This window comes from Heteronotia binoei, chromosome 3 (genome assembly GCF_032191835.1).
Source record: "Heteronotia binoei isolate CCM8104 ecotype False Entrance Well chromosome 3, APGP_CSIRO_Hbin_v1, whole genome shotgun sequence".
Taxonomy (NCBI): domain Eukaryota; kingdom Metazoa; phylum Chordata; class Lepidosauria; order Squamata; family Gekkonidae; genus Heteronotia; species Heteronotia binoei.
In genome coordinates, this window is record NC_083225.1 from 48817418 (window position 1) to 48829423 (window position 12006).

Consider the following 12006-nt stretch of genomic DNA (forward strand, 5'->3'; position numbering starts at 1 on the left):
GTGATTATGTATCTGAAGTGCTTTGAATACTGAAAGTGCAGTATAAATGCTTATTCAGAATAAATGCTATTCAGAATACAGATATACAAATAATTTATTGAAACAGCTGATATTGTTATGCCCAGAAAGTGCACAAAACATTACTATTACTTACATTTTTTACTGCATCTGCATACTTCTGCTCATTAAAGTTGTCATAAAATGTAGCCATATAAGATTCCTTGAAACTGGCCTGAAATGCAACAACCAATATTAAAACATGGCAACTTACACAGAAGGTCAGAATACCAAAGTCAGCAGAAAATTAAGACTCACTCATTCATGAACACATATTTCTCAATGCTGAAAAGAACCTAAAAGCTGTTTCCGCGTAGCTTAAATTGCAGTAGTATTCACAATGGGTTCACATGCCAAGCCCACAAATCAAGGTATTTCCTTTTAAAGCCTGGATATAGTTCAAGCTCTCTTTTCTCAAACACAGCCATTCATTCTAAACTGACAATAAGCGCAAAGGGAGATGACGGTCACAGTCCGCAAGTAAATTTATGACTAAATTCAGAACAAATTCTCATAACCAATGTGTGTGGGTGTGAGTGACCTTTTCCTTACCAAGGTTGCAGCTTTCTCATACCAAATGTACTCCTTTAGGGCTCTACCACATGAGGAACACTAGTGTCCAGTCCCTCATATAATCTGAATATAATATAAAATAACTCCAGTTGTGGCTTTCTACAGCAAGTGGTTATGTGAACCAGTTCACAAACATTTTTTTTCACTAGTTCAGAGAACCACTGGATCACATATCATCTCTATATCTAATTCTGCACCTGGCCCTTAAAGCAGATCAAAAATTCCATATAATAAGGCCAAGAAGAAAAAGAAGACTGTAGATTTATACCCCGTCCTTGTCTCTGAATCAGAGTCTCAGAGCGGCTTACAATCTCCTTTATCTTCTCCCCCCACAATAGACACCCTATGAGGTAGGTAGGTTTGAGAGAGCTCTTCCAGAAGCTGCCCTTTCAAGGACAACTCTGGCGAAAGCTATGGCTGACACAAGGCCATTTCAGCAGGTGCAAGTGAAGGAGTGGAGATTCAAATCTGGTTCTCCCAGATAAGAGTCCACACACTTAAGCACTACACCAAACTGGCAGGAAATTCCCAAATTTGCAGAAAAATCATAATTTTAAAATGAAATATAACTTAAGAGTTCTAAATAGCAAAGATCTTGGTAAATGTGTCGGATTGCCAAGGCAACTATGGCTGTTTATATAATCCAACATGTCTACCATCGTTTCCAGAAATTGGAGGTGGGGTGGGATGGGTTGGGAGACAGCAGGCAGGAAAGACAAGAAGAGGTAAAGAAGAGTACTGTGAGGGAATAAAGAAAAATGAAGCAAAAGGGGAGGAAATGGCAGGTGGAGAGAGGGCAGGGAGAAGGCGACAGGGAGAAACTGCAAGGACTTTGTCATTTGCCAGTTCTGGCATGTGAAATTCCTGGAGGCTTGGGGGTGGTGCCCAGAGAGGGCAGAGTCTGCGGCAGAAAGTGTGTTAGGTGGGTATGTGATGCCACAGAGTCTGCCTTCATTTCCTCCAGAGGAACTGGTCTCTGTAGTCTGGATATCAATTGTAATTTTGGGAGAACTCAAGGCACTTCTTTGAGTTTGATAGCCATACTTGAGGGGGGGGGGGGGAGGAAAACAAGATTTTCCCCCTGCAAGTCCTCATGTGTTTCCTGCCTGTAATATCTGAACTAGCAGCCTTGTGCCTACCTTTTTTTTAAAAAAATGTAAAATGCAGTTTAATATCACTGTAAATATACAGTTTTAAAGGAATTATGGTGTCTACTTCAACCTATTACTTGTCTCCCTCCTGCCCTGTGAAAGAGCTCATAGATAAGACTCATCTCTAAACTTATAGATAAGGTTCAGTCCAGAAGATGGTTAGTCTTGCTATCCTCTGTACCAGTGTTTCCTCTAAGCTGAGTTAATGTGAGCTAGCTCACAGTTTTGTAGCCCTTGGCTCACACATTCTTGTCTTAGCTCAGGGAAAATGGCCCCAGAGCACACTAATTTATGCAGTAGCTCACAACTTTAATTCTAGTAGCTCACAAAGTAGAATTTTTGCTCACAAAACTTCGCAGCTTAAAGGAAACATTGCTCTGTACTCCAATTTTTCTCCTAGTATGATTTTCCCTTACAAAGTCCTCTTCAAGTTTCCTGTCCTAAAATATACTTACTATTTTTTGTTGAAGATCTAGTTAGCTTTAAGCTTCACAATCAAATATGTTCCTATTCTATAAGGTCTTTAACAGCATTTCAAGAGCATGGTCTTCCCCTTTGCAGGTGCTGCAGCAAGGAAGGACTGTTATAGAGAACAACAGATTCTTCTACTCCTCCCTGCCAACAGTCTATGAATATGAATTCTGGAGACCTTGTAACTTAAATAAGCAGAGGCTACTTGGAAGGCATATGCAGGATTTCCATTTCACATAATGCAACAGTGAGGAGGATTGGGTTTAAATTCTACACAGCCATGAAGCTCATTATGATCCTTGGGCCAGTCAACCAAACCTACCTCACAGCATTGTTGTGATTATATAGTAGAGAAGGAAAGAACCATGTACACTGTCCTGAGCTCCTTGTAAAATATAATCGCTATAATAAATGGCAGTGCGGTGCTTGTTTGCAGATGGGAGGGGGCTGTTTACCTACAGGGATGCCTCCGGGCATTTATCTATGGAATGGAAGGACTGTTCCCCTAGTGTTCAACAATCACACTCAGTTCAAAGCACATTAACAAAAAGAGCCTTTATTTTTTCTAAAGAGACCCAGAAAAAGGAAGGAGAATATGAAATTCTTACAGATTTAGATTTTGATAAACTGCCTAAGGTTTGTATAGTCTTGGATATAAGTGTCAACGTTCTTGAGGTCTGTGGATCCTAAAAAAGAGAGAGAAAAGAACCATTGTAAAACAGCTAGAATACAGGAACTTATGGGCACAGTACGTCAACTGCAGCTTTTGTGGATACTCCACTTGCAGCCAGTTCATGAAGTGAGTGATCACAAGTGGGGGCGGGATGGTGAATGGTGTGGGGACAAGGCTCCTGGACACTTGCATCCAGGGCTTTTTTTTAGAGAAAGCCCAGCAGGAACTCATTTGCATATTAAGCCACACCCCCTGATGTCACCAGTGCTTTACACAGGGCTTTTTTGTAGAAAAGGCCCAGCAGGAACTCATTTGCATATTAGGTCACACCCCCGACACCAAGTCAGCTGGAAATGCGTTCCTGCTCAAAAAAAGCTGTGTTTGCATCTATCCTGTTTCCAAATGCTTCCACAAAAGGGGCAACTCTTCCAGTCCCCTTGTGGAAGCAGCTTACAGGTTGTGCCATTTGTTAACTTGATGCATTATACCTCACAGCAACAGCTAAGGAAATAGTTATTCAACTGATAGATTGAACAATGAAGCTATTGACCTTTGGGGGAAGACTCAAAGAGGCAAATTTACTCTGCAGCTGGTCCATGACTGTAGGAGTCATCCCAACATCAAACTTGATTTACTTTGCAGGTCTTCAGCATGCCCAGAATAAAATATTATCCATCTATAATTAATTATATAGAAATTTTAATTTAAGGCATTCTTCAGCAATTAAAAAAAAAGATAATCTCATGATACAGCAACTCATCCCACCTAGGCTGGGAGAGAGAATTGCTAAGGACAAGTATTGATCTCACCTTTTAAACTTAGATTACAGGTATAAAAAGGATTGTGTTACTTAACTTTATAATATGGCTTTTATTGGTGGGGCGGGGTTTCACCCCCAAACATAATTTGTCTGCATCACAAACAAGAAGCTTCTCAAACATTGGGGGGGGGGGGATTTGTAATGAGTCCTAGGAGAAGAAGGGGTTTCCATTAAGGAAAAAGGGGTTGTAGAACTTCAAACATTTATCCAGTGTTTCTGAATACATGCTTTAGATTGTGACCTAAAATGTTTTATTGTTGAAATTGAACAGCTTCAGAAGTATTTATATAAACATGCAAACACAAACCTACAACAATGCTGCCAGGGAGATTTTATAGAATTAAAAAATGGAATATGAATATTTTAAGAAATAAATAATTCTTCCTACAGGTCAACTACTCAAGCCCTCTGTGGTTCTGTTTATTCATCCTTTGCTGCCCCTGATGATCAGTACCATCTGCCTTCCCCTAACCTCTATTCCACATTTCACCCCAAGCGCCCACCTCACAACTGGAATATATGGCAGAAATCTTGCTGGAAGGCTCAAAGACATGTTTTGGAAACAAAATAAAATACAGCTCGGAGAAGGAGGAGGAGGAGGAGAAGGAGGAAGAGTAGAAGATGCAGGAGAAGAAGAAAAAGGAGAAGGAGTAGTAGTAGTAATTGGTTCTTACTACCCAATGGAGTCAGAGTGGTTTATAATTGCCTTCCCTTCCTCTCCCAACAATAGACACCCTGTGAGGTAGGTGGGGCTGAGAGAGCTCTGAGAGAACTGTGACTGACCCAAGATCATCCAGCTGGCTTCATGTGGAGGAGTGGGACATTAAAACTGGTTCTTTAGATTAGAGTCCACTGCTCATAACCAACACACCAAACAGGCTCTCTGTCACTTTATATCAGCTGAAAACATTTCAATATGCAGAAACATGATGAATTTCTGACCTATTGGCTAGATCAGCATAATGAACACCACAGCTCATGGAGAGCCACATCTGCATTTGCCATCAACTAAAGGAGTCCCATTTACTTCCATCCCTGGCATAAGGCCTGCACCCTGATCTTGCAAAGGCTGCTTCAAGGTAGGAACTACCAGTCAACCACAAGCTCACCATTCAAGGGCCTTGCCCATTTACCCTGCCTCATGGTTCAGGGAGCAGCACTGAGAAGAGCCCCATCTGACTCCTAAATGAGTATCATTGGACTAGAGGCTAAAAGAGTGGATGATGTGAACAAAAGAATGTCAAGGCCCAGAGCTACAAGAGGAGACAACATTGCGGGACACATGAAGATATAAACACTTTGATATTAGGCAAATGATACTTACTGGATGATGTGGTGAGAGCTGGAAGAGGTTTGGAGAAAGAATTGCAGGAGCAAAGAATCTCAGGAAAATAAAACTGCTTACAGCTGTGTACCTAACATCTGGGTCACCTGCAATTTAAAAAGAACACAAACTACCAATCATAATTCAAACATTCAAAGCTATGAAAAGCAGACTGGGTCAGCGACTTCATGAAGGCTCCAGAGTTTGCAGTGCATAGCAAACATAGGCCTATTACACACAGGTGTTTTTCCTAGCTTTCACCGTGCACGTCCATCTGGTTTTCTTTGTCATTCAGCACTGATTTTCCTCCCTTCAGTGCTCAGTTCACTTTCTGGTTCCTGTTTCCCCAGGTTTTTTGAGAGCTCTTTTGTGCTGATTTTTTCCCTTGTTTCCCTTCCAAGCTGAAGGTAATTCAAAAGTATACAAATTCCCTCGGATTTTCCTCCCACCCTTTTACCACCTCTTGAAGATCACTCCTCTGCCCACATAGAGGTCATTCTTCCCACTCTGCACCTTCTGCCATCCTCCCTCCCTTATCAGTGTATAAGTCTTGTCAATTTCAACAGCAGGGTCCCCTCCCCCTTTGCCTGAGCTCCTTTCTGTTACTTTTTCATTCAACAAACTAATGCTAAAAATACATATGCAAAACCTGAACCACAAAGATTTAAATGCAAGGTGTTTCCTGGATGCTACTGGACAATTGCAATAGGGCAATTGCATAATTTTTTTAAAAAAAAAAATTAGACACCACCCTCCACACATCACAAGTGATGTCCCAATTTAGAAAAGAGCCAGGGTTTTTAAAAAAAATTATAGCTGCAGAATAAATACACTAGAGCTGGGGTTCCCAGGGCGCAGACCGGTCCCGGTCTGGGGCCTGTTTGTAAACGGGCCGCTACTCCCTGCCCTCTGACACCCTCCCCCTGCTGCCGCCACCCTGCCCTCACAGCGCCGCAATGAGCCAGCCCCCTTCCAGACATTGTAATTGACTTGGGGTGGGGAAGGGAGGGAGGGAGGAGGCAGAGATGGGGAACTAGGCCCGACATGGGGGGAGGGAAATGTCTAGTTCCCCCCTGCCTCCTCCTCCCTCCCTTCCCCATCCCAGGTCAATTGCAATGTCCGGAAGGCAACCCTATTTGGTTTATTTTCCACCCCCCTCTTTCTGTCAGTCAGTCTTTTCTCCTGTCTGTCTTTCTGTCTTTCTGCCTGCCTGCCTTCCTTCTGGCTGCCTTTCTTTCTTTCTGGCTCTTGCTCTCATTCTTTCCCCCTGTCTCTCTCTCTCCTTCTTTCCTGCCATTTCATGTTTTCCCAGGCTGAGAGCATTTTATATTTCTAGTTTTCTGCTGTGTGATCCTTGTGTTTTTTCTTTGTTCTATTTTTAAAATTGCATTGCAAAATCCCACTATTCTCCTACCTTTCCTAAACAAAATATTGCAAGGGTTTTAAGCATGTTTGTACATCATTTCCTGTCTCCTGTCTCTACCTCCAAAGTCTCCTGGCTTCACCCCCAAATTTTAGTAGGCCACGAAGGAGAAGTGTAAAAGTAACCGGGCCACTGGGGGCGGGGGGGAAGTTTGGGAAACCCTGCACTAGAGGAAAGAGAATGGTACATAAAGAGGGCACAGAATCTGAAGTCAAGATTAAAGGTTTACTGCTTTGAAAATCTGCAGTAAGATGTGTGTGCATAATGAGCCATACACACACTTCACAAACAAAATGCCCACCTTGGAGAGCTCGCAGTTATGCTGTGCTTACACACCAGCTACTAGTTCTACTACTTCTGTGGAAGTCTAATTGTTGAGGAGAATGTATTTGTCCAGTGGCCAGCATAGGTTACTGTACCTTAGCAACAGGGGTTTTTGTTTTTTTTACTATCTCATTTATTCAAAATCAGGTTCTGGAACCAAATCAAGCCTGAACAAAATTCTCTTTTCACCTTTCCCAGCTCCTCAACAATGTGCCTCCCATACTTCCTTTGAGTTTCTGTGGAATTCTTCTTAGACATGGGTCACTGTTAGCCAGGAGTGTTCCCTGCTCTACAGTGAAAAATAAGAACACATCACCAGGGAATAAAGAGAAAAACAGGTTGCTTACCTGTAACTGATGATCTTTGAGTGGTCATCTGTGCAGTCACACCATTGGGATTAGGCATCTCGATCGGTAAACTTGAAAGCTGTGGATTTCTGCGCCCATGCCTCAGTGCGCATGCCTAGAAGCCCCACTGAGCATGCCCACTGAGGCAGGAGCGGACATCCCGCCAGTTCCTGCTGACCGCTGCATGATCTCAAACAAATGGATCGGCAGCAAAAGGGAAGGAGGGCGGGTAGTGTGACTGCACAGATGACCACTCGAAGATCATCAGTTACAGGTAAGCAACCTGTTTATCTTCGAGGTCTTTGTGCATCACACCATTGGGAGATTAGCAAGCCGAAAGCCTACCTGGAGGAGGCTGCAACGGTCCATCAGCAGGTAAGAGACTGTACAACAGCACGGCCCACCAACATATACTGATGTAAACACAAGTCTAGCGCATAGTGCTTCACAAAGGTATGTGGGGAGGACCAGGTAGCAGCCTTGCAAATGTTCTGGAGCAGGACGCCCTTCATAAAGGCCACGGATGTAGCCATGGCCCGAGTTGAGTGGGCCCGGATAGGACCTAGGAGAGGTCTCCTGCCCAACAGATAACAAAGTCTTATGGTCTCAGTCAGCCATTTAGAGAGTCTCTGGGATGAGATTCGTTGCCCCAAAGTAGTGGGAGCGTAGGAAACAAAAAGTCTGGAATCCTTCCGAGATGGACTCAACCGATGAAGGTAGAAGGATAATGCTCGTTTAACATCCAAGGAGTGCAGTCGTCATTCAGACTCATTAGCTGGATTCAAAAAATACAAAGGCAGATAAATTTCAGCATTTAGGTGAAAGGTGGAAATCACCTTGGAAGGAAGGTGATGTCTGGACGAAGCGAGACATCTTCATTGGTGAAACGAAGGTATGGAGTGTTGCATCCTAGGGCTATAAGCTCACCCGCCCTTCATGTGGATGTAATCCACCAGGAAGACCGTCTTCCACGATAAGAGTTGGAAGGAGCAAGTCGCCATGGGCTTGAAAGGCTTCCCAGAGAGCATGTGAAGAACCAAGCTGAGGTCCCATGCCAAGGCAGGTTGCCTGGTAGGAGGATACAGCCTAGGAAGGCCCTTGAGAAATTTCTTTGTGTCAGGATGGGTAAAGACAGAGTGTCCATCAAACTGAGAGTGGCTGGCCAAGATGGCCGCCAGATACACTCGTAGGGACGAGACGGACAAACCCGTGTCCAACAGAGAGAGAAGAAAGTCGAATATGGCGGATAAGCCTGCTGAAGGCGGATTGAGGGAAAGAGCAGTAGGGAAATGAACAAATCTCAACCATTTATAGGCATACGACTTGTGAGTGGAAGGCTTCCTGCTGTTCGGGAGGATGTATTGAGCCCTGTCAGATAACTGACTCACTGTATGTGCCACGCTGTTAATTTCAGATGAGGTATATCATGATGTACCACCCGACCCTGGTGGGTAAGGAGGAGATCCGTGGCCGGTGGAAGCTGACGGAAGAGTCCCCGGAACAGGCGAAGGATTAGGGAGAACCAGTGTTGCCTGGGCTTCTTCCGTCCAGCTTTGGGACCGTGAAATAGCGGGAGTAGATCCCAAGGCTCATTTGGTTTGAGGGCACCTGTTCTATGGCTTGTTTGAGGAGGAGAGCTGAACTTCTTCCTGTAGTGTTAGGGAAGGGGTGGTGGAGACGAAGGTCGGAGTGGGTGGACTCTGAATAAATTTGATCGCATAACCCTGACGAACTATAGACAGGACCCATTGATCTGAAGTTATTTTGGACCACGCCTGGAAGAACGGGAAAAGTCGGGTGTGGTCTGAAGAAGGTGGGTAGAAAGGGGGGGCAGGAAGGGAAGAGCAGTCAAAGCCCCTGTTTAGGCTGTCTAGGACCCTTCTGGCGTGATGACTGGGAGGATGTAGGAGAATATTTGGATTTTGAACCAAAGTTTGGTTTGGAGAAAGGTAATGCACCCTTAGGACACCATAGTTGTTCCATGGTTCCATGGTTTGGTCCATGGGCGTTTGTTCTGGGGATGTGATGAAGAAGGGACTCCTAGGTTTCTGGAGGTTCTAATACTTTTATCCATTTCTTGCAGAACGGAATTGGTATTAGAGCTGAAGAGGCTATTGCCATCGAAAGGTAAGTCTTTCACGTAGGCCTGTGTGTCAGATTGGAGAGCTGTAGATCGAAGCCAAGAGTGTTGTCTCAGGATAATGGCTGTAGTTAAGGTCTTAGCACATATGTCGCCAGAATGCTTGGATGAGTTCAGTTGTTGTTTGGCTAGGGTTGTTTGGCTAGGGTCTTCCCTTTGGATCTTCTTGATTGCAGATCTATTCTGGTCTGGGAGAGCTGGTAATAAGCTGGATAGTTGCTCCCAAACGGCATATTGGTAACGACCCATGCAGGCTGAATAGTTGGCAATTTTGATGCCCAGAGTCCCAGCAGAATAGAATCGTCGTCCCAAGTTATCCATTTTTTCCCCCTCCTTGTCAGGGGGGCAAGAAAAGAGTGCGTCTTTCTCGCTTTTGATGATGAAGAAACCACCACAGAGTTGGGTTTGAGGTGGGAGAAGAGAAAGTCTGCACTAGATTCTTGAATGTGGTACATGTGATCCAATCTGCGGGAGGAGACAGGAGTCGAAGCAGGCTTTTCCCAAGAGGTTTTAGCAGTGTGGAGCATAACAGTTGTCAGAGGCAGAGCTATTGCTGTAGAGGTGTCTATTTGCACAATGTCAAAGATGGTGTCTGTAATGATGGGTTGTGGTTGAACCGTAGGTAGTGATAGTGATTGTGCCATACGTTTGACCAGGTCTCCATAAGAGTTCAAATCCTCTGAAGGGGAAATAGGTTGCTCCTCAGCCACTTTCTGAGAGGAAGAAGGTTCTTCTGGTGAGGAAAATGTTTCTGGATCCTATGGTATCGACCTTTCCTCTGAACTCGGGGAGCCCTCAGCAGAGTCAGAATGATGCGGCGTCAGTACCGACACAGGTTCTGGTGATGTATTCTTGGAAACCTGTTCAATAGGTCTTCGGTGCACAGAATCTCCATTCTGTCAATTCGAGTTCGTGTCGGGTGGTCTGGAAAGCAAGGCAGATGGACCCCGCCTTGATGGTCTGTAGGAGGTTCGGGATTGACAGGAGGCTTCTGAATATTGGTCCCAGTCCATTGGGCATGGAGGAAGCCAAGGAAAAGCCGAGTGCATTGGGTATGCCCCGTATAAGTACAGCCATTGACGATCCCATGGGATTGGTGGTGGCTGAAGGCGAGATGGAGAGTTGTCCCTGGCTCTATATCTCAGAGATTGGCTCAGCAGAGATTGATCCTTCTGCGATTCCTTCGATCGACCTCGAGGTGAAGGGCTTCAAGGTCGAGGTGTTTTAGTTGCTGTTTGTGATGGATTGGAGGGACTACCTTCGATGCTGGAGCGCTGCGTAAGATCGATGTCACAATCGGAATCTGAAGACATTACGAGCTGTGTGGACATCGAGGTGAGCATCAGAGGGCTTAGCCGACGCCCCGGTGAAGCAAAGAGTTTCAATGGGGGGGATGATCGGTGCCGTTGGATCCAATGATGATGCCGGAGAGAAACGGTTTTGCTCCTGTGTTTCAGCTTTTCCGTTTTCTTCTTCTCTGAGTGAGACCCCTTATTCTCTATGGGCTTCTTAGCAGATGTAGAGGACTCTGACCTGGGAGTCAAGCTCGCCCTTTTACGAGGGCAATTGGCGTTGGAAGGGGAATGATCAGTATTGACCGTTTTTGAAGCTGCCGATCCAGTAGTCGGGATTGGTTGGTCGGCTCGAGCGTGCCCTGTCGACGCTGACAAAGATATTCTTCGTGGGGACAGTGCCTGTTCCATCAGGGCTGCTGCAAGGCGGGCTGCTCTGTTCTTCGTGGTCTGCTTGGAGAATTTAGCACAGTGCATGCACGAGTCAGTCCTGTGAAGTTCTCCAAGGCAAAGTAGGCACAGTGCGTGGCTGTCTGGTGGGGCGATTTTACTCCCACACTTGGTACACCTTTTAAAAAATCCCCAGCGTCTTTCCATACGAATGAAGGGGGGGGGGGGGAGGGCAGGAAACAGTTCTTTCCTCCCCGCTCTCCCGCGGGAAGTGGAGACGTTCCCGGAAAGGAAAACAAATATATATAATTTACCTTTCTAGACGAAATAAACGAAGATGTAGAGGAAAAACTAGCAAAAGTGAAAGATCACCAACCGGAGCGAAGAGTGATTGACTGATCTAAGTGGTGGTCAGAAGAGAACTGGCAGGATGTCCGCTCCCGCCTCGGTGGGCATGTGCAGTGGGGCTTCTGGGCATGCGCACTGAGGCATGGGCATGGAAATCCACAGCTTTCAAGTTTACCGATCGAGATCGGCGCTGGCGCCTAATCCCAATGGTGTGATGCACAGAGACCACGAAGATCACAAAGGTATAAACGTGGGCTGAATGTAGTACATGGGGTTGGATCCAGCAATCTACCTGCATAGGGACCACAAATCTTCAACTTCCTTCCACTAGTTCCTTCTGACCCTGGAAAAGTTTGTTTCCATGGCCATAGAGCCCTCAGGGAAAAACAGCCATGCAGGTTGCTGGGATGTAGTGAGGAAGGGAAACAGTGAAAAATCTCACCCTTCTTTCTGTTGCAGCTCAGCTGATGAGGAGGCAGAAGGTGCAATTTTTGCCTCTTCTTCCTCTTCACTGCAGTCCAGTGACCTGCATTGCCATGTGGCTCTCGTTAAGCTTCTTAGGGGAGGGGCTGCTGGGGGGAAGGGAAAGCTGGGAACATTTGAGGCCATGTATGCCTTCCTGATGGATCACTGGATATAATTCATGGACTACAACGTTAACCCCATCCTTCCA

The 12006-nt window shown here is 45.3% G+C and overlaps 1 protein-coding gene across 2 annotated transcripts in view; it reads right to left on the reverse strand.

Moving 5' to 3' along the window:
• The window catches only part of RASA3 (RAS p21 protein activator 3), a 212352-nt gene that overhangs the window by 20800 nt on the left and 179546 nt on the right, over positions 1 to 12006 (reverse strand). For both annotated transcript variants that reach the window (XM_060233749.1, XM_060233750.1), the window contains exons 15-17: positions 5070 to 5176; positions 2861 to 2938; positions 155 to 232 (exon numbers count right to left, since the gene is read on the reverse strand). In XM_060233749.1, coding sequence (XP_060089732.1) covers positions 155 to 232; positions 2861 to 2938; positions 5070 to 5176 — 263 coding nt within the window. The remainder of the gene's footprint in view (positions 1 to 154; positions 233 to 2860; positions 2939 to 5069; positions 5177 to 12006) is intronic.